Source organism: Oncorhynchus tshawytscha, unplaced genomic scaffold (genome assembly GCF_018296145.1).
Source record: "Oncorhynchus tshawytscha isolate Ot180627B unplaced genomic scaffold, Otsh_v2.0 Un_contig_16999_pilon_pilon, whole genome shotgun sequence".
In the NCBI taxonomy this organism is placed as follows: Eukaryota; Metazoa; Chordata; class Actinopteri; order Salmoniformes; family Salmonidae; genus Oncorhynchus; species Oncorhynchus tshawytscha.
In genome coordinates this window covers 12,694-35,000 of record NW_024608586.1, presented here as the reverse complement: position 1 = coordinate 35,000, position 22,307 = coordinate 12,694, and the positions used below count along the sequence as shown (strand labels likewise).

General features: G+C 44.7%; 2 protein-coding genes across 2 annotated transcripts in view; both read left to right on the top strand.

Annotated features, from left to right (window-relative positions):
* The window catches only part of LOC112242330 (cytochrome P450 27C1), a 20,509-nt gene extending 17,160 nt beyond the window's left edge, over positions 1-3,349 (top strand). The window contains 5 exon segments of the mRNA XM_042313396.1: positions 269-347; positions 773-825; positions 827-895; positions 897-972; positions 1,712-3,349. Of these exon segments, the coding sequence (XP_042169330.1) occupies positions 269-347; positions 773-825; positions 827-895; positions 897-972; positions 1,712-1,831 (397 nt within the window). The 3' untranslated portion in view covers positions 1,832-3,349.
* Positions 3,350-7,684: 4,335 nt separating this feature from the next.
* On the top strand, positions 7,685-21,182 carry LOC121843641 (charged multivesicular body protein 2b-like). The gene is made up of 6 exons (XM_042313397.1): positions 7,685-7,842; positions 8,500-8,591; positions 14,367-14,561; positions 14,937-15,039; positions 18,402-18,508; positions 20,866-21,182. Exons 1-6 carry the CDS (start codon positions 7,737-7,739, stop codon positions 20,977-20,979), a joined length of 717 nt encoding a protein of 238 aa, XP_042169331.1. The 5' UTR covers positions 7,685-7,736; the 3' UTR covers positions 20,980-21,182.
* The last annotated feature ends 1,125 nt before the right edge of the window (positions 21,183-22,307 follow it).

Here is a 22,307-nt window from a genome sequence, read left to right as displayed (position 1 = left end):
GAGCAAATAGTTACTCTCTTCCCTTCCCTCCCCTCTCTACCTTTCTCCCCCTGTCCTCCCCCTCTCCATACCTCTTTCTGTCTCTCCCTTCTCCTCTCTCCCCCTCTCTCTTTCTCCCCCTGTCTCTCTCCATACCCCTCTCTATTTCCTCTCTCTGTCTCTCCCTCTCCTCTCTCCCTCTCCTCTCTCTCTGTCTCTCTCCCTCCCTCCCCCCTCTCTGTCTCCCCTCTCCATTCCATTCCTCTCTGTCTCCTTCCTTCTCCCCCAGAATGTTTCCTGTTCTGCCAGGTAATGGGCGTGTTACCCAGGATGACTTGGTGGTTGGCGGTTACTTCATCCCCAAAGGGGTAAGAGTGTGTCTATATCCCACCCAGGGTGATGATGACTGTGTGTCTATATCCACACAGGGTGATGATGACTGTGTGTCTATATCCCACCCAGGGTGATGATGACTGTGTGTCTATATCCCACCCAGGGTGATGATGACTGTGTGTCTGAGGTCCCACCCAGGGTGATGATGACTGTGTGTTCATATCCCACCCAGGGTGACCTCCCTGTCTCTTCTCCTCAGACTCTCCTCATCCCTCCCTGTCTCCTCTCCTCCTCAGACTCCTCATATCCTCCATGTCTCCTCTCCTCCTCAGACCCAGACTCTCCCTCATCCTGTCTCCTCTCCTCCCCTCAGACCCAGACTCCTCATATCCTCCCCCTGTCTCCTCTCTCCCCTCCTCAGACCCAGACTCTCCTCATCCTCCCTGTCTCCTCCTCCCAGACCCAGTTGGCTCTATGTCACTACTCTACCTCCATGGACGAGGAGAATTTCCCGGGCTGATGACTTCCGTCCAGACCGCTGGATCAGGAAGGACGCTACGGACCGGGTGGATAATCTCGCTCCATCCCGTTCGCCACGGCATCAGGAGCTGCATCGGCAGGAGGATAGCTGAACTGGAGATGCACCTGGCTCTTACACAGGTGGGGAACCTCACACACACACACACACACACACACAGCTGGTTAATACTGGTTGTGTTTGTCTCTTCTCTCCAGCTGGTCCAGAGGTTAATAATGGTTGTGTTTGTCAGCTGATCCAGAGAGTTAATACTTGTTGGTCTTTCTTCCTCCAGCTGGTTAATACCGGTTGTGTTTGTCTCTTCTCCTCCTCCAGCTGGTTAATACTGGTTGTGTTTGTCTCTTCTTCCCTCCTCCAGCTGGTCCAGAGGTTAATACTGGTTGTGTTTGGTTCTAATCTTCTCCTCCAGCTGGTCCAGACAGTGTCCAGAGGTTAATACTGGTTGTGTTTGTCTCTTCTCCTCCCAAATGAAGGTCTCTTCTCCTCCTCCAGCTGGTTAATACTGGTCTGTTTGTCTTTCTTATCCAGCTGGCAGAGGTTAATACTGGTTGTGACAGAGGTTTGGGACTCCAGCTGGAGGTTAATACCGGTTGTGTTTGTTCTTCTTCTCCAGCTGGTTAATACTGGTTGTGTTTGTCTCTTCTCCTCCTCCAGCTGGTTAATACTGGTTGTGTTTGTCTCTTCTTCTCCTCCAACTGGTTAATACTGGTTGTGTTTGTCTCTTCTCCTCCTCCAGCTGGTTAATACCGGTTGTGTTTGTCTCTTCTCCTCCAGCTGGTCCAGAGGTTAATACTGGTTGTGTTTGTCTCTTCTCCTCCAGTTGGTTAATACCGGTTGTGTTTGTCTCTTCTTCTCCTCCAGCTGGTCCAGAGGTTCCAGATTGGGCTGTGTCCCGTCACAGAAGAAATCAAAGCCAAAACCCACGGCCTCCTCTGTCCTGCTGCGCCCATCAACCTGCAGTTTGCCGACAGACAACCCTAGACCAAAACCCACGGCCTCCTCTGTCCTGCTGCGCCCATCAACCTGCAGTTTGCCGACAGACAACCCTAGACCAAAACCCACGGCCGTCTTCTGTCCTGCTGCGTCCATAAACCTGCAGTTTGCCGACAGACAACCCTAGACCAAAACCCACGGCCGTCCTCTGTCCTACTGCGCCCATCAACCTGCAGTTTTCCGACAGACAACCCTAGACCAAAACCCACGGCCGTCCTCTGTCCTACTGCGCCCATCAACCTGCAGTTTGCCGACAGACAACCCTGGACAGATACACTGTTTCACTCCTTTCTTCTCCTTATCTCTCTAGTGAGGAGGTAAATTTGGAGAATAACAGACAGACTGTCGTAAGGCAGGTTTATACCATCCTGTACCCAGATGCCATTGTTCTGTGTAAACAGCCTCTAAGATACAGGATGTACACAGACCATAAGTGTCAGCTTTTTATATATATATACAATATCAATACTTGTTTCATTTACAACTTTTCTAAGTCCTGTTATCAACTGACTTCAGCACAGTGTCTGGCTGTGGATTGGCTGCAGCGTCTGGCTGTGGATTGGCTGCAGCGTCTGGCTGTGGATTGGCTGCAGTGTCTGGCTGTGGATTGGCTGCAGCGTCTGGCTGTGGATTGGCTGCAGTGTCTGGCTGTGGATTGGCTGCAGTGTCTGGCTGTGGATTGGCTGCAGTGTCTGGCTGTGGATTGGCTGCAGTGTCTGGCTGTGGATTGGCTGCAGTGTTTGAATGGAATGTTGGCATATAATTTTTTTTTAATACAAAAAAACTGAAGAAAAAAAACTGTCTAGCTAACAAACAACCTGTGCAGTTCTATCTACATTACATTGACTAGCTATGCAATTTCAAACAGAGACTGGAATAACCTGTTTGTTTAGGTTATAAATGAGCACACAGAAACTAACCCAGTGCACTTCTTCAAATCTCTTACAATCTTTATATGTTCAAAAGGTACTTTATTTTATTTTTTCTGACTGACCTTGAATTGTTCAAACTGTTTTTTTGGGGGGGTTTCTTCCCGGACTTGTTTCCTGGTCACGTGAGAGACTGTTGTTTTATACTGTATGTAGGAAGCACCGCAGAGAGACTGTATTTATGAAGAAAGGATGGAAATGGAGAGCGGGCTTGTCGAAGGGGAGAGAAATACATAAACTGTAGGTTCCTTCTGTTTGATGAGGAAGAAGGTTTTTAATAGAGATTCCAGATCTGGAAACCTCATGGGAAAAGGTATTTAGAAAGTGTCTTGTTGTTTTGGTGTCGTACTGCTCTGAGCAGTGAAATGAGTCTGACGTCAAAAGGTGCCAGGGTCTAACCGAGTCTCCCTGTTTGAACTTCGTAAGGAAGAGAATTGGATGTTCATCTATGATTGGTAGACTAATGTCCGACCAGTTTCTATAAATTCCACGTTAACTAATTGAGATGATGGTTCCATGTCCAAGAATAAAGTCACTTCCTGTTGAGTTCCGTAATAAAGTCACTTCCTGTTCCGTATTCTGTCTTGTGTCCTAAGTTTGACCTTTTCTTCTGGGCCCCATCTGGGCCCCTCTCTCCACACCCACTAAACCACTGTTTACACATGTTACTTTTCATCTGGGCCCCTCTCTCCACACCCTCTAAACTACTGTTTACACATGTTACTTTTCATCTGGGCCCCTCTCTCCACACCCTCTAAACCACTGTTTACACATGTTACTTTTCATCTGGGCCCCTCTCTCCACACCCTCTAAACCACTGTTTACACATGTTACTTTTCATCTGGGCCACTCTCTCCACACCCTCTAAACTACTGTTTACACATGTTACTTTTCATCTGGGCCCTCTCTCCACACCCTCTAAACTACTGTTTACACATGTTACTTTTCATCTGGGCCCCTCTCCCACACCCACTAAACCACTGTTTACACATGTTACTTTTCATCTGGGCCCCTCTCTCCACACCCACTAAACCACTGTTTACACATGTTACTTTTCATCTGGGCCCCTCTCTCCACACCCTCTAAACCACTGTTTACACATGTTACTTTTCATCTGGGCCACTCTCTCCACACCCTCTAAACCACTGTTTACACATGTTACTTTTAATCTGGGCCCCTCTCTCCACACCCTCTAAACCACTGTTTACACATGTTACTTTTCATCTGGGCCACTCTCTCCACACCCACTAAACCACTGTTTACACATGTTACTTTTCATCTGGGCCCCTCTCTCCACACCCTCTAAACCACTGTTTACACATGTTACTTTTCATCTGGGCCCTCTCTCCACACCCACTAAACCACTGTTTACACATGTTAATTTTCATCTGGGCCCTCTCTCCACACCCACTAAACCACTGTTTACACATGTTACTTTTAATCTGGGCCCCTCTCTCCACACCCTCTAAACCACTGTTTACACATGTTACTTTTCATCTGGGCCACTCTCTCCACACCCACTAAACCACTGTTTACACTTGCTACTGGAATTATTGTAATTTCAACTAAACCACACCCTGGGCTCATGCTGGAATAAAGAGATCTGCTGGACAAGGAAACATTGATTATTTAGAAGGGATCCCCCCCCATTATAATACACTGGGAGATAAACATGATAAACATGACATTATAATACACTGGGAGATAAACATTTATAATACACTGGGAGATAAACATGTCAGAATACACTGGGAGATAAACATGTCAGAATACACTGGGAGATAAACATGGCATTATAATACACTGGGAGATAAACATGTTATAATACACTGGGAGATAAACATGGCATTATAATACACTGGGAGATAAACATGTCAGAATACACTGGGAGATAAACATGGCATTATAATACACTGGGAGATAAACATGTCAGAATACACTGGGAGATAAACATGGCATTATAATACACTGGGAGATAAACATGGAAAACATGTCATAAATACACTGGGAGATAAACATGGCATTATAATACACTGGGAGATAAACATGGAATAATACATGTATTATAATACACTGGGAGATAAACATGGCATTATAATACACTGGGAGATAAACATGGCATTATAATACACTGGGAGATAAACATGGAAAACATGTATAATACACTGGGAGATAAACATGGCATTATAATACACTGGGAGATAAACATGTCATTAATACACTGGGAGATAAACATGGCATTATAATACACTGGGAGATAAACATGGCATTATAATACACTGGGAGATAAACATGGAAAACATGTATATATATACTGGGAGATAAACATGGAAAACATGTCATTATAATACACTGGGAGATAAACATGGCATTATAATACACTGGGAGATAAACATGGCATTATAATACACTGGGAGATAAACATGGCATTATAATACACTGGGAGATAAACATGGCATTATAATACACTGGGAGATAAACATGACATTATAATACTGGGAGATAAACATGGCATTATAATACACTGGGAGATAAACATGTCAGAATACACTGGGAGATAAACATGGCATTATAATACACTGGGAGATAAACATGGCATTATAATACACTGGGAGATAAACATGGCATTATAATACACTGGGAGATAAACATGGCATTATAATACAGAATAATACTGGGAGATAAACATGGCATTATAAACATGGCATTATAATACACTGGGAGATAAACATGTCATTATAATACACTGGGAGATAAACATGGCATTATAATACACTGGGAGATAAACATGGCATTATAATACACTGGGAGATAAACATGGCATTATAATACACTGGGAGATAAACATGGCATTATAATACACTGGGAGATAAACATGGCATTATAATACACTGGGAGATAAACATGGCAAAATACACTGGGAGATAAACATGGCATTATAATACACTGGGAGATAAACATGGCATTATAATACACTGGGAGATAAACATGTCAGATAATACACTGGGAGATAAACATGGCATTATAATACACTGGGAGATAAACATGTCATTATAATACACTGGGAGATAAACATGTCATTATAATACACTGGGAGATAAACATGGCATTATAATACACTGGGAGATAAACATGACATTATAATACACTGGGAGATAAACATGGCACTGGGAGATAAACATGGCATTATAATACACTGGGAGATAAACATGGCATTATAATACACTGGGAGATAAACATGGCATTATAATACACTGGGAGATAAACATGGCATTATAATACACTGGGAGATAAACATGGCATTATAATACACTGGGAGATAAACATGGCATTTATAATACACTGGGAGATAAACATGGCATTATAATACACTGGGAGATAAACATTATAATACACTGGGAGATATGGCATTATAATACACTGGGAGATAAACATGGCATTATAATACACTGGGAGATAAACATGGGAGATAAACATGTCATTAATACACTGGGAGATAAACATGGCATTATAATACACTGGGAGATAAACATGGCATTATAATACACTGGGAGATAAACATAACATTATAATACACTGGGAGATAAACATGGCATTATAATACACTGGGAGATAAACATGGCATTATAATACACTGGGAGATAAACATGGCATTATAATACACTGGGAGATAAACATGGCATTATAATACACTGGGAGATAAACATGCCATTATAATACACTGGGAGATAAACATGGAAAACATGGCATTATAATACACTGGGAGATAAACATGGCATTATATACACTGGGAGATAAACATGGCATTATAATACACTGGGAGATAAACATGGCATTATAATACACTGGGAGATAAACATGTTAGAATACACTGGGAGATAAACATGGCATTATAATACACTGGGAGATAAACATGGCATTATAATACACTGGGAGATTATCCTCACAAGGTGAGGTATTGAAAACAGGGGTGCCAATAATTTTGGCCCATATCTTTTTGAGAATCAAAAGTATTACTTGTTGAACAAAATCTCTTCCTCTGAGCAATTGTATTAGTATAAAATAATATAATTTACGAATGTAAGCCTATAATATAGCTCAATATATTCCAGGCTTTGTGGAATTTCAGCTCAGGTGACATCAATTCGCTCCAAAGTCAAAACTTCAAAAACCAATTTACATTTTGAAAACGCTTATCTTGTACTTATGTTTGTCCCCTTGTAGTTGCCATTCTTTATTTGATGAAATCCATACTTTTTCAAATAAACGTTAATCAAAAACAACCACCGACTATTTGCTCATTAATGTTGATCTAAAATGGAAACTCCGATGTGCCAATTGAATCTCAACAAGGAAACAAGTCCGTGGCTGTATTTAATGAACGTTATTTTTTTTTTTCAAGTAAGGATTTCATCAAACAAAGGATATGTTTGAAAAAAAAAAACTATAATTTGTTTGGGAGCATGAAAGCTGTAGTTTATGGTTGACACCGCTGCTTGTTTGCCATTAGCCAAATCGGTGTTCTCAACAAGTTCAAAGCACTTGAAACCACACAAATCGTTGACCCAGTTTGCAAGCAATATTCCCCCCCAGGTTCCCACTTGTTATGAACACAGCATAATGTCACTATCAGGAGGAAACACCCACTTGGCAATCAAACTCAATACTTATTCAAATTCAAGACCCATTCCCAAATCATGAACAGACAGATCGAGTCAGCTGGAAGCTATTTACAGTCTGTAAAGAGCTCTGTGTTTGGCTGGGTATCCCCATGCAGCTGTGGGTGTGGTGTGACTATGGAACTAGGTATCTACTGCCACCTAGCGGTTGTCTTTCTACCCAGGCGACTTGGCTCAGTGTGAGCGCAGCGCTTTATTCTAGGCTGTCTCGAACGCCCCCAATAACGTGCTGCACTTCCTGCTTCTCTCCGAACCAGGAAATAAACAAGTCGGTGGTCTGGTTTAATGAACAGGCGGTGTCCTTTTTTTAAAATAGCATTGGATTATAGCTATTTGGCCAAATTATCGCCTGTCACCATGGCCGGCTTCTTCAAGAAAAAGACAGTAGATGGTAAGTGTACACAGACTCGGCGTTTCAGCTCGCTGACATTTGCAAAGTTAGCTTCAGTCTCTTATTATAAGAGAGTGTAACACTTAACGTTACACATCTGTCTAACAGGTAGGCTCAGCACTCCTGAACATTCCTATTACAGAATGTTGAACAAACTTAATGTTTTTGTATTTAAAAACAAACAAACTAGTTTTTGTCCTTAAATAGAAGGTAATCTGAAGGGGGACACAGGGAAGTGTTATCTGCCTGCCTTTCAGTACGCTGGTCTGTATAGAGTACCACAGAGTCATAACAACAATAACGGGGCAGCAGTACGTGCTGTTGGTCCTTTTGGCCGTAGTGGGTGGCGATGGGGTATCCACAGGAGAGGTTTGCTCTCCCGACTTTTTGCGGTACAGGTAGGTTCTGTCACTTGGATTTTCAGTCTCTTCATCATCATCATCATCATGATGATGATGATGATGACGATGATGCTGTAGAATCCCCTCTGTGGATCTCTCGTCTGTCTCCTCTCTCAATTCAAAGAGCTTCATTGACATGGGAAACGTATGTTTTGGCCAAAACAAGTGAAATAAACAACAATTGTTTCTCTCTTCTCCTCTGTTTGCCAAGAACTAGTACTGATCTTGTAGTTTTCTCTCCCACCGTTGTGTCTAGATGTGATAAAGGAGCAGACCAAAGAGCTGAGAGGAACCCAGAGACAGATCACCAGAGACAGATCTTCCCTGGAGAAACAGGAAAAACAACTGGTGGGGGTGTAGTAGTAGTCTGTTCTGTAGTAGTGAATACAGAGAGTATCGGAGTCATGGATCATGTACAGTGTATTCATACTGCCTCAATCTACACACACACACACACACACACACACACACAATACAACATAATGACAAAGCAAAAAAAAAAAAAAAGATTTAACACATTTTTTTACCTATTTATAAAAACAACTGAAATATCACATTTTACATCAGTATTCAGGCCCTTTACTCAGTACCCTTTCCCTCGACCCTGACAAGTTTCCCAGTCCCTGCTGTAGAAAAACAACCCCACCGCATGACGCTGCCACCACCATGCTTCACTGTAGGGATGGTATTGGCCAGGTGATGAGTGGTGCCTGGTTTCCTTCAGACGTGACGCTGCCACCACCATGCTTCACTGTAGGGATGGTATGGGCCAGGTGATGAGTGGTGCCTGGTTTCCTCCAGACGTGATGCTGCCACCACCATGCTTCACTGTAGGGATGGTATTGGCCAGGTGATGAGTGGTGCCTGGTTTCCTCCAGACGTGACGCTGCCACCACCATGCTTCACTGTAGGGATGGTATGGGCCAGGTGATGAGTGGTGCCTGGTTTCCTCCAGACATGACGCTGACATTCAGGCCAAATAGTTCAGTATTGGTCCTTTAGGTGCCTTTTTGGCAAACTCCAAGCGGGCTGTTATGTGATGGGAGAAACTTCCAGAAGGACAACCATCTCCACAGAGGAACTCTGGAGCTCTGTCAGAGTGACCATCGGGTTCTTGGTCACCTCCCTGACCAAGGCCCATCTCCCCCGTTTGCTCAGTTTGGCCGGGCGGCCAGCTCTAGGAAGAGTCTTGATAGTTCCAAACTTCTTCCATTTAAGAATGATGGAGACCTCTGTGTTCTTGGGGACCTTCAATGCTGCAGAAATGTTTTGGTACCCTTCCCCAGATCTGTGCCTCGACACAATCCTGCCTCGGAGCTCTACGGACAATTCCTTCAACCTCATGGCTTGGTTTTTGCTCTGACATGCACTGTCAACTGTGGGACCTTATATAGACAGGTGTGTGCCTTTCCAAATCATGTCCAATCAATTGAATTTACCACAGGTGGACTCCAATCAAGTTGTAGAAACATCTCAAGGATGATCAATGGAAACAGGATGCACCTGAGCTCAATTTCGAGTCTCATAGCAAAGGGTCTGAATACTTATGTCGATAAGGTTTCTGTTTTTTAAATTTGTAATACATTTGTAAAAAATATCTAAACCTGTTTTCGCTTTGTCATTATGGGATATTGTGTGTAGATTGATGAGAAAAAACATATGTTTATTTAAGAATAAGGCTGTAACGTAAGAAAATGTGTAAAAAAGTCAAGGGCTCTGAATTCTTTCCGGATGCTCTGTGGGTCCATGTGGAAAACCTCGAGTCTGTTTGTGACATCATTACATTCATGCCAAACATAACAATGGAGTGACAAGAAGTTGGTATGATGGCGAAAACAGGCTGTCACCCAGGCTAGTCAGCCCTAGATTGCTGTCTTGGTTTCCATCTTTGTCGTTTGTATACAGTGCCCACCACGCTGGTGGGCGGCAGGTAGTCTAGAGGGTAGAGGAGGCAGGTAGCCTAGTGGTTAGAGTGTAGGGGCGGCAGGTAGCCTAGTGGTTAGAGTGTAGAGGAGGCAGGTAGCCTAGTGGTTAGAGTGTAGGGGCGGCAGGTAGCCTAGTGGTTAGAGTGTAGAGGAGGCAGGTAGCCTAGTGGTTAGAGTGTAGAGGAGGCAGGTAGTCTAGTGGTTAGAGTGTAGGGGCGGCAGGTAGCCTAGTGGTTAGAGTGTAGAGGAGGCTGGTAGTCTAGTGGTTAGAGTGTAGAGGAGGCTGGTAGTCTAGTGGTTAGAGTGTAGAGGAGGCAGGTAGTCTAGTGGTTATAGTGTAGAGGAGGCAGGTAGTCTAGAGGGTAGAGGAGGCAGGTAGCCTAGTGGTTAGAGTGTAGGGCGGCAGGTAGCCTAGTGGTTAGAGTGTAGAGGAGGCTGGTAGTCTAGTGGTTAGAGTGTAGAGGAGGCTGGTAGTCTAGAGGGTAGAGGAGGCAGGTAGCCTAGTGGTTAGAGTGTAGGGGCGGCAGGTAGCCTAGTGGTTAGAGTGTAGAGGAGGCTGGTAGTCTAGTGGTTAGAGTGTAGAGGAGGCTGGTAGTCTAGTGGTTAGAGTGTAGAGGAGGCAGGTAGTCTAGAGTGTAGAGGAGGCAGGTAGTCTAGAGGGTAGAGGAGGCAGGTAGTCTAGAGTGTAGAGGAGGCAGGTAGTCTAGAGGGTAGAGGAGGCAGGTAGTCTAGAGTGTAGAGGAGGCAGGTAGCCTAGTGGTTAGAGTGTAGAGGAGGCAGGTAGCCTAGTGGTTAGAGTGTAGAGGAGGCTGGTAGTCTAGTGGTTAGAGTGTAGAGGAGGCTGGTAGTCTAGTGGTTAGAGTGTAGAGGAGGCAGGTAGTCTAGTGGTTATAGTGTAGAGGAGGCAGGTAGTCTAGTGGTTAGAGTGTAGAGGAGGCTGGTAGTCTAGTGGTTAGAGTGTAGAGGAGGCAGGTAGTCTAGTGGTTATAGTGTAGAGGAGGCAGGTAGTCTAGTGGTTAGAGTGTAGAGGTGGCAGGTAGTCTAGTGGTTAGAGTGTAGAGGTGGCAGGTAGTCTAGTGGTTAGAGGAGGCAGGTAGCCTAGTGGTTAGAGTGTAGAGGTGGCAGGTAGTCTAGTGGTTAGAGTGTAGAGGTGGCAGGTAGTCTAGTGGTTAGAGGAGGCAGGTAGCCTAGTGGTTAGAGTGTAGAGGTGGCAGGTAGCCTAGTGGTTAGAGTGTAGAGGAGGCAGGTAGCCTAGTGGTTAGAGTGTAGAGGAGGCAGGTAGCCTAGTGGTTAGAGTGTAGAGGAGGCAGGTAGCCTAGTGGTTAGAGTGTAGAGGAGGCAGGTAGCCTAGTGGTTAGAGTGTAGAGGAGGCAGGTAGCCTAGTGGTTAGAGGGTAGAGGAGGCAGGTAGCCTAGTGGTTAGAGTGTAGGGGCGGCAGGTCTAGTGGTTAGAGTGTAGAGGAGGCAGGTAGCCTAGTGGTTAGATTGGAGAGGAGGCAGGTAGTCTAGTGGTTAGAGTGTAGGGGCGGCAGGTAGTCTAGTGGTTAGAGTGTAGAGGAGGCAGGTAGTCTAGTGGTTAGAGTGTAGAGGAGACAGGTAGTCTAGTTGTTAGAGTGTAGGGGCGGCAGGTAGTCTAGAGGGTAGAGGAGGCAGGTAGCCTAGTGGTTAGAGTGTAGGGGCGGCAGGTAGTCTAGAGGGTAGAGGAGGCAGGTAGCCTAGTGGTTAGAGTGTAGAGGAGGCAGGTAGTCTAGTGGTTAGAGTGTAGGGGCGGCAGGTAGTCTAGAGGGTAGAGGAGGCAGGTAGCCTAGTGGTTAGAGTGTAGGGGCGGCAGGTAGTCTAGAGGGTAGAGGAGGCAGGTAGCCTAGTGGTTAGAGTGTAGGGGCGGCAGGTAGTCTAGAGGGTAGAGGAGGCAGGTAGCCTAGTGGTTAGAGTGTAGGGGCGGCAGGTAGCCTAGTGGTTAGAGTGTAGAGGAGGCAGGTAGCCTAGTGGTTAGATTGGAGAGGAGGCAGGTAGTCTAGTGGTTAGAGTGTAGAGGAGGCAGGTAGCCTAGTGGTTAGAGTGTAGAGGAGGCAGGTAGCCTAGTGGTTAGAGTGTAGAGGAGGCAGGTAGCCTAGTGGTTAGAGGGTAGAGGAGGCAGGTAGCCTAGTGGTTAGAGTGTAGAGGAGGCAGGTAGCCTAGTGGTTAGAGTGTAGAGGAGGCAGGTAGCCTAGTGGTTAGAGTGTAGAGGAGGCAGGTAGCCTAGTGGTTAGAGTGTAGGGGGGCAGGTAGCCTAGTGGTTAGAGTGTAGAGGAGGCAGGTAGCCTAGTGGTTAGATTGGAGAGGAGGCAGGTAGCCTAGTGGTTAGAGTGTAGAGGAGGCAGGTAGCCTAGTGGTTAGAGTGTAGGGGCGGCAGGTAGCCTAGTGGTTAGAGTGTAGAGGAGGCAGGTAGCCTAGTGGTTAGATTGGAGAGGAGGCAGGTAGCCTAGTGGTTAGAGTGTAGAGGTGGCAGGTAGCCTAGTGGTTAGAGTGTAGAGGAGGCAGGTAGCCTAGTGGTTAGAGTGTAGAGGAGGCAGGTAGCCTAGTGGTTAGATTGGAGAGGAGGCAGGTAGCCTAGTGGTTAGAGTGTAGAGGAGGCAGGTAGCCTAGTGGTTAGAGTGTAGAGGAGGCAGGTAGCCTAGTGGTTAGAGTGTAGAGGAGGCAGGTAGCCTAGTGGTTAGAGTGTAGGGGCGGCAGGTAGCCTAGTGGTTAGATTGTAGAGGAGGCAGGTAGCCTAGTGGTTAGATTGGAGAGGAGGCAGGTAGCCTAGTGGTTAGATTGGAGAGGAGGCAGGTAGCCTAGTGGTTAGATTGGAGAGGAGGCAGGTAGCCTAGTGGTTAGATTGGAGAGGAGGCAGGTAGCCTAGTGGTTAGATTGGAGAGGAGGCAGGTAGCCTAGTGGTTAGATTGGAGAGGAGGCAGGTAGCCTAGTGGTTAGAGTGTAGAGGAGGCAGGTAGCCTAGTGGTTAGAGTGCAGAGGAGGCAGGTAGCCTAGTGGTTAGATTGTAGAGGAGGCAGGTAGCCTAGTGGTTAGATTGTAGAGGAGGCAGGTAGCCTAGTGGTTAGATTGTAGAGGAGGCAGGTAGCCTAGTGGTTAGATTGTGTAGAGGAGGCAGGTAGCCTAGTGGTTAGATTGTAGAGGAGGCAGGTAGCCTAGTGGTTAGATTGGAGAGGAGGCAGGTAGCCTAGTGGTTAGATTGGAGAGGAGGCAGGTAGCCTAGTGGTTAGATTGGAGAGGAGGCAGGTAGCCTAGTGGTTAGATTGGAGAGGAGGCAGGTAGCCTAGTGGTTAGATTGGAGAGGAGGCAGGTAGCCTAGTGGTTAGATTGGAGAGGAGGCAGGTAGCCTAGTGGTTAGATTGGAGAGGAGGCAGGTAGCCTAGTGGTTAGATTGGAGAGGAGGCAGGTAGCCTAGTGGTTAGAGTGTAGAGGAGGCAGGTAGCCTAGTGGTTAGAGTGTAGAGGAGGTAGGTAGTCTAGTGGTTAGAGTGTAGAGGAGGCAGGGTAGCCTAGTGGTTAGAGTGTAGAGGAGGTAGGTAGCCTAGTGGTTAGAGTGTAGAGGAGGCAGGTAGCCTAGTGGTTAGAGTGTAGAGGAGGCAGGTAGCCTAGTGGTTAGATTGTAGAGGAGGCAGGTAGCCTAGTGGTTAGAGTGTAGAGGAGGCAGGTAGCCTAGTGGTTAGAGTGTAGAGGAGGCAGGTAGCCTAGTGGTTAGAGTGTAGAGGAGGCAGGTAGCCTAGTGGTTAGAGTGTAGAGGAGGCAGGTAGCCTAGTGGTTAGAGTGTTGAGGAGGCAGGTAGCCTAGTGGTTAGAGCGTTGGACTTGTAACCCAAAAGGTTGTAAGATCAAATCCCCCAAGCTGACAAGGTCAAATTCTGTCGTTCTGCCCCTGAACAGGCAGTTAACCCACTGTTCCTAGGGCCGTTGTTGAAAATAAGAATTTGTTCTTAACTGACTTGCCTAGTTAAATAAAGGTTAGATAAATAAAAATGCTTCACTGGAAACCTATGGGCTATTGTGATGTCATTATGGGGTGTTGTGATGTCATTATGGGGTATTGTGATGTCATTATGGGGTATTGTGTGTAGATTGATGAGGGGGGGGACGATTTAAATAATTTTAGAATGCTGTCACAAAATATGGGAGAAGTCAAAGGGGTCTGAGTACTTTCCGAATGCACATTGTCTCCCAGGAGATGGAGATTAAGAAGATGGCGAAGACGGGGAACAAGGAGGCGTGTACCATCCTGGCCAAACAGCTGGTTCAGCTGAGGAGACAGAAGAACAGAAGCTACGCCGTCGGTTCAAAGGTCACCTCCATGTCCTCTCAGACCAAACTCATGAACTCCCAGATGAAGATGGCAGGGGCCATGGCTACCACTACCAAAGTAAGTGTGGGTCAGTGGGCTTCTTCTTTCCACAGGGGGGTGATGTACCTAGTGTGGGTCAGTGGGCTGCTTCTTCCCACGGGGGGTGATGTACCTAGTGTGGATCAGTGGGCTGCTTCTCCCCACGGGGGGGTGATGTACCTACTGTAGACACCTTGGACAGCGTTCTGTCTGTCTCTCCTGTGTCTGTCTGTCTCTCCTGTCAGTCTGTCTTTCTCTGTCTCTCCTGTCTGTCTGTCTGTCTGTCTGTCTGTCTGTCTCTGTCTGTGTCTCTGTCTGTCTGTCTGTCTCTGTGTCTCTGTATTTTAATGGGTGTTTTCTGCCTTTTGCAAAGTGTAACCAGACCATGTGACTCTCTCTCCTCTCCCGTCTCAGACTATGCAGGCTGTCAATAAGAAGATGGACCCTCAGAAGATGCAACAGACCATGCAGAACTTCCAGAAGGAGAACATGAAGATGGAGATGTCAGAGGAGCTGAGTAAGACTGGATCTATATTACACATTCTATGTTGTCCTCATGATGATAAGACTGGATCTATATTACACATTCTATGTTGTCCTCATGAGGATAAGACTGGATCTATTTTACACATTCTATGTTGTCCTCCATGATGGTAAGACTGGATCTATATTACACATTCTATGTTGTCCTCATGATGATAAGACTGGATCTATATTACACATTCTGTTGTTGTCCTCCATGATGGTAAGACTGGATCTATATTACACATTCTATGTTGTCCTCATGATGATAAGACTGGATCTATACTACACATTCTATGTTGTCCTCATGAGGATAAGACTGGATCTATTTTACACATTCTATGTTGTCCTCATGATGATAAGACTGGATCTATTTTACACATTCTATGTTGTCCTCATGATAATAAGACTGGATCTATATTACACTTTCTATGTTGTTGTTCTCATGATTTGAAGACTGGATCTATATGTATATTACACATTCTATGTTGTCCTCATGATGATAAGACTGGATCTATATTACACATTTAGTGTCCTCATGATACTAAGACTGGATCTACTACATGCTATGTTGTCCTCATGATGATAAGACTGGAATACTATTTTACACATTCTATGTTGTCCTCATGATAATAAGACTGTACTACATACTATTAATACCTATATATGATAAGACTGGATCTATTTTACCTATATTCTATGTTGTCCTCATGAGGATAAGACTGGATCTATATTACACATTCTGTTGTTGTCCTCCATGATGGTAAGACTGGATCTATATTACACATTCTATGTTGTCCTCATGATGATAAGACTGGATCTATACTACACATTCTATGTTGTTGTTCTCCATGATTTGAAGACTGGATCTATATGTATATTACACATTCTATGTTGTCCTCATGATGATAAGACTGCTAACGTAGCATAATATATATATATATATATTTAGTGTACTACATGCTATTAATACCTATATAGTGTACTAGATACTATTAATACATATATAGTATACTATTAATACCTATATAGTGTACTACATACTATTAATACCTATATAGTATACTATTAATACCTATATAGTGTACTACATACTATTAATACCTATATAGTGTACTACATACTATTAATACCTATATAGTATACTATTAATACCTATATAGTGTACTACATACTATTAATACCTATATAGTATACTATTAATACCTATATAGTGTACTATTAATACCTATATAGTGTACTACATACTATTAATACCTATATAGTGTACTATTAATACCTATATAGTGTACTACATACTATTAATACCTATATAGTATACTATTAATACCTATATAGTGTACTACATACTATTATTACCTAGTTAGTGTACTACATGCTATTAATACCTATATAGTGTACTACATGCTATTAATACCTATATAGTGTACTACATGCTATTAATACCTATATAGTGTACTACATGCTATTATTACCTAGTTAGTGTACTACATACTATTAATACCTATATAGTGTACTACATACTATTAATACCTATATAGTGTACTACATACTATTAATACCTATATAGTGTACCTATATAATACCTATATAGTACTACATACTATTAATACCTATATAGTGTACTACATACTATTAATACCTATATAGTGTACTACATACTATTAATACCTATATAGTGTACTACATGCTATTAAAACCTATATAGTGTACTACATACTATTAATACCTATATAGTATACTATTAATACCTATATAGTGTACTACATACTATTAAAACCTATATAGTATACTATTATTACCTATATAGTGTACTACATACTATTAATACCTGTATAGTGTACTACATACTATTAATACCTGTATAGTGTACTACATACTATTAAAACCTATATAGTGTACTACATACTATTATTGCATTTCCATTAACAGCTGTACCTATATGTTAATTAGAGGGATTTCTTTCTTTCCTTAATGCTATTTGAGCCAATCAGTTGTGTTGAAATGTAGGGTGGTATACAGAAGACAGCCCTACTGGGTAACAGACCAAGTCCATATTATGGCAAGAACAGCTCAAATAAAACCTAATAGAAACTACAGTCCATCATTACTTTAAGACATGAATACCTGTCAGTGTACTACATACTTTAAAACCTATATAGTGTACTTCATACTATTATTGCATTTCCAAAACCATCAAGATGTTAATTAGAGGGATTTCTTTCTTTCCTTAATGCATTTGAGCCAATCAGTTGTGTTGACAATGAGGGGTGGTATACAGAAGACAGCCCTACTGAGGTAACAGACCAAGTCCATATTATGGCAAGAACAGCTTAAATAAGCAGAGAGAAATGACAGTTCATTACTTTAAGACATGAAGGTCAGTCAACAGGAAATTTCAAGAACTTTGAAAGTTTCTTCAAGCCAGAGGAAAAACCATCAGAGTGATGAAACTGGCTCTCATGAGGACCGCCACAGGAAAGGAAGACCCAGAGTTAAATCTGCTGCAGAGGATACGTTCATTAGAGTTTACCAGGCTCAGAAATGGCAGCCCAAATAAATGCTTCACAGAGTTCAAGTAACAGACACATCTCAACATCAAATGTTCAGAGGGAGATTGCGTGAATCAGACCTTCATGGTCGAATTGCTGCAAAGAAACCACTACCAAAGGACACCAATAAGAAGAGATTTGATTGGACCAAGAAACATGAGCAATGGACATTAGACTGGTGAAAAATGTTGGTTCCAACCGCGGTGTCTTTGAGACGCAGAGTAGGTGAACGGATGATCTCCCCATTTGTGGTTCCCACATTGAAGCATGGAGGAGGAGGTGTGGGGGTGCTTTGCTGGTGTCTGTGATTTTATTTAGAATTTAAAGCACACTTAACCAACATCACCCTACACAATCACCCAACCTCAACCCAATTGAGATGGTTTGGGATGAGTTTTTCCGCAGAGTGAAGGAAAAGCAGCCAACAAGTGCTCAGCATATGTGGGAACTCCTTCAAGACTGTTGGAAAAGCATTCCAGGTGAAGCTGGTTGAGAGAATGCCAAGAGTGTGCAAAGCTGTCATCAAGACAAAGGGTGGCTACTTTGAAGAATCTCAAATATAAAATATTTTGATTTGTTTAACACTTTTTTTGGTTACTACATGATATTTCATAGTTTTGATGTCTTAACTATTATACTACAATGTAGAAAATAGTAAAAATAAAGAAAAACCCTTGAATGAGTAGGTGTTCTAAAACTTTTGACAGGTAGTGTGTGTGTGTGTGTGTGTGTGTGTGTGTGTGTGTGAGCTGTGTGTGTGTGTGTGTGTTTTAATAGGAGTCATCTCTCTGTCCCCTTCTCTCAGTTAACGACACACTGGATGAGATCTTTGACGAGTCTGGAGACGAGGAGGAGTCTGATAGCATTGTTAACCAGGTTCTGGATGAGATCGGCATCGAGATATCAGGAAAGGTGAGACATTGGTGTTTTTATTCTAAAATAAAATGTGTTCTCGATGATGTATCTGATTTTTAATAAAGCCAGAATAAATCTAGAGACTAAACCCTGAAAGAGATCCTTGGGGTTGGTTTCCCAGATATAGATCTGAAATAGAACCAGGGTTCGTCAGTGTCCGGGAAACTGGACCTGTATCTAGCATTATAAACTGTCTGGTTCCAGCCCTGAATGCTGATTGGCTGACAAGGGTCCAACTGGGTTAGGGTCCAACTGGGTTAGGGTCCTACTGGGTTAGGGTCCCACTGGGTTAGGGTCTTCCTGAGTTAGGGTCTAACTGGGTTAGGGTCCTACTGGGTTAGGGTCCTACTGGGTTAGGTCTTCCTGGGTTAGGGTCCAACTGGGTTAGGGTCCCACTGGGTTAGGGTTAGGGTCCAACTGGGTTAGGGTCCAACTGGGTTAGGGTCCCACTGGGTTAGGGTCCCACTGGGTTAGGGTCCCACTGGGTTTAGGGTCCCACTGGGTTAGGGTCCAACTGGGTTAGGGTCCCACTGGGTTAGAGTCCTACTGTGTTAGGGCCCTACTGGGTTAGGGTCTACTGGGTTAGGGTCCTACTGGGTTAGGGTCCAACTGGTTTAGGGTCCTAACTGGGTTAGGGTCCTACTGGGTTAGGGTCCTACTGGTTAGGGTCCTACTGGGTTAGGGTCCCACTGGGTTAGGGTCCTACTGGGTTAGGGTCCTACTGGGTTAGGGTCCTACTGGGTTAGGGTTAGGGTCCTACTGGGTTAGGGTCCTACTGGGTTAGGTTAGGGTCCCACTGGGTTAGGGTCCTACTGGGTTAGGGTCCTACTGGGTTAGGGTCCCACTGGGTTAGGGTCCTACTGGGTTAGGGTCCTACTGGGTTAGGGTCCCACTGGGTTAGGGTCCCACTGGGTTAGGGTCCTACTGGGTTAGGGTCCCACTGGGTTAGGGTCCCACTGGGTTAGGGTCCTACTGGGTTAGGGTCCTACTGGGTTAGGGCCCTACTGGGTTAGGGTCCCACTGGGTTAGGGTCCCACTGGGTTAGGGTCCCACTGGGTTAGGGCCCTACTGGGTTAGGGTCCCTACTGTGTTAGGGCCCTACTGGGTTAGGAATCCCACTGGGTTAGGGTCCTACTGGGTTAGGGTCCCACTGGGTTAGGGTCCCACTGGGTTAGGGTCCCACTGGGTTAGGGTCCCACTGGGTTAGGGCCCTACTGGGTTAGGGTCCTACTGGGGATGTCCTACTGCAGCTCTAGGAAATACTGGGTAAAGGGTTAGCCCACTGTTGGGTCCTAGAATGGGTCCCACTGGGTGAGTCTATGTCCTGTTACTGTTAGTGAGACCTTGATGTTAGGACACCTACTGGGGAGGACACTCTGCAGCTCTATGGAAATACTCTGTAAAGTGAGACCTTGTCTGAGCCAGAATGGCCCATGGGGACACTAGTCTATGTCCTGTTACTGTAGTGAGACAGCTGATGTACCAGGACACCCCCTGGACAGGACACCCCCTGGACAGGACACTAGTCTATGTCCTGTTACTGTAGTGAGACAGCTTGATGTACCAGGACACCCACTGGACAGGACACCCCTGTTTCTGTAGTGAGACAGCTTGATGTACCAGGACACCCCCTGGACAGGACACTAGTCTATGTCCTGTTTCTGTAGTGAGACAGCTTGATGTACCAGGACACCCCTGGACAGGACACCCCCTGGGTAGTAGTCCTGTTACTGTAGTGAGACTACCAGGACACCCCTGGACAGGACACCCCTGGACAGGACACTAGTCTATCTCCTGTTTCTGTAGTGAGACAGCTTGAAGTACCAGGACACTAGTCTATGTCCTGTTTCTGTAGTGAGACAGCTTGATGTACCAGGACACCCCCTGGACAGGACACCCCCTGGACAGGACACTAGTCTATGTCCTGTTACTGTAGTGAGACAGCTTGATGTACCAGGACACCCACTGGACAGGACACCCCCTGGACAGGACACTAGTCTATGTCCTGTTACTGTAGTGAGACAGCTTGATGTACCAGAACACTAGTCTATCTCTTGTTTCTGTAGTGAGACAGCTTGATGTACCAGGACACCCCCTGGACAGGACACCCCTGGACAGGACACTAGTCTATGTCCTGTTTCTGTAGTGAGACAGCTTGATGTACCAGGACACCCCCTGGACAGGACACTAGTCTATGTCCTGTTACTGTAGTGAGACAGCTTGATGTACCAGGACACCCCCTGGACAGGACACCCCCTGGACAGGACACTAAGTACTGTGGAAATACTATGAATGGCGTATGCTTGGGAGAATCAAGGTTGAGTTGATTCACTTGTTGTTCTTATTGATCGTAGATGGTGAACGCTCCTTCAACCAGCAGAAACAACCCCACCTCTTCTGCCACCAAATCAGACGGCATCTCAGACGAAGACATCGAACGACAGCTCAAAGCCTTGGGAGTGGACTAACACACACACACACACACACACACACACACACGCACCCTGTGCCTGGACACACACCCTGTGCCTGGACACACACACACACGACTCCCCTGTTCAGTTTCTGACATGCCTTTTCTGGGATATAGTGACACTATTATATTTATATATATCATATCTTTTCATTTTGAATGCATGAACAGTAGAATCTGAAACTACCTTTCACCCCCCCACACTTAGCCCCACCTCTCCCTGCCCGTCCCCCTTAGCCCCACCTCTCCCTGTCCCCCCACTTAGCCCCACCACTACCTGTCCCCCCCCATCTAGGATCAGGTCCCCATTCATTATGATCTGGATCAGGTCCCCTATTATTAGGATCAGGTCCCCTCTTATTCATTATGATCTAGGATCAGGTCCCCTCTTATTCATTATGATCTAGGATCAGGTCCCCTCTTATTCATTATGATCTAGGATCAGGTCCCCACTTATTCATTATGATCTAGGATCAGGTCCCCTCTTATTCATTATGATCTAGGATCAGGTCCCCTCTTATTCATTATGATCTAGGATCAGGTCCCCTCTTATTATGATCTAGGATCAGGTCCCCTCTTATCCATTATAACAATGCCAAAACTGATGCTAGATCAGCAGTCCTGTTATTCTTATGATCTTTGGAACAGGTCCCTGATATCTTATGAGCTGGATCAGGTCCCAACTCTTATTCAATGGGATCAGGTCCCTCCTATTCATTATGATCTGTTCAGGTCCCAACATTCAGACTAGGATCTTTGTCCCCTTTTCATTATGATCATCCTCTCGTTTTATGATCTAAAGTCCCCTAAATAAATAAAATCAGGTCCCCTTTATTTCATTATGATCTAGGATCAGGTCACTTCATTCATTATCTTCAGTCCCCTGAATTCATTATGATCTAGGATCAGGTCCCCTCTTATTCAATATGATCTAGGATCAGGTCCCCTCTGGTTCATTAAGATAGGTACTCTTATTCATTAGGATCAGGTCCCTCTTATTCATTATGATCTAGGTCAGGTCCCCTCTTATTCATTATGATAGGTCCCCTCTTATTCATTATGTTCAGGTCCCCTCTTATCCATTATAACCTAAAGCCAAAACTGGTCTAGATCAGCAGTCCTGTTCTGAGATGCTTTGTGAACACGGCCCTGATATCTGAAGCTGTGATGTACCAACTCTTGTCCTGGGAAAGTATGCTACTAGGGATAGGTTCCAGTCTAAAGTAGTGTATCTTTGTAGGGTCCTAGTCTTGAAAAGTGTAAATAAATAAAATCCTTTATTTCATCAGATATACAAGGCAATTAGATCTTCAGTCTAAAGTA

What these genes read in the sequence shown, in the direction of transcription:
- LOC121843641 (XM_042313397.1), top strand. Translation starts at nt 7,737, where the DNA reads ATGAACAGGCGGTGTCCTTTTTTTAAAATAGCATTGGATTATAGCTAT. An exon ending in GGAGATGTCAGAGGAGCTGA is followed by an intron (nt 15,040 to 18,401) that starts GTAAGACTGGAT and finishes CCCTTCTCTCAG; the next exon opens with TTAACGACACACTGGATGAG. An exon ending in GCATCGAGATATCAGGAAAG is followed by an intron (nt 18,509 to 20,865) that starts GTGAGACATTGG and finishes TATTGATCGTAG; the next exon opens with ATGGTGAACGCTCCTTCAAC.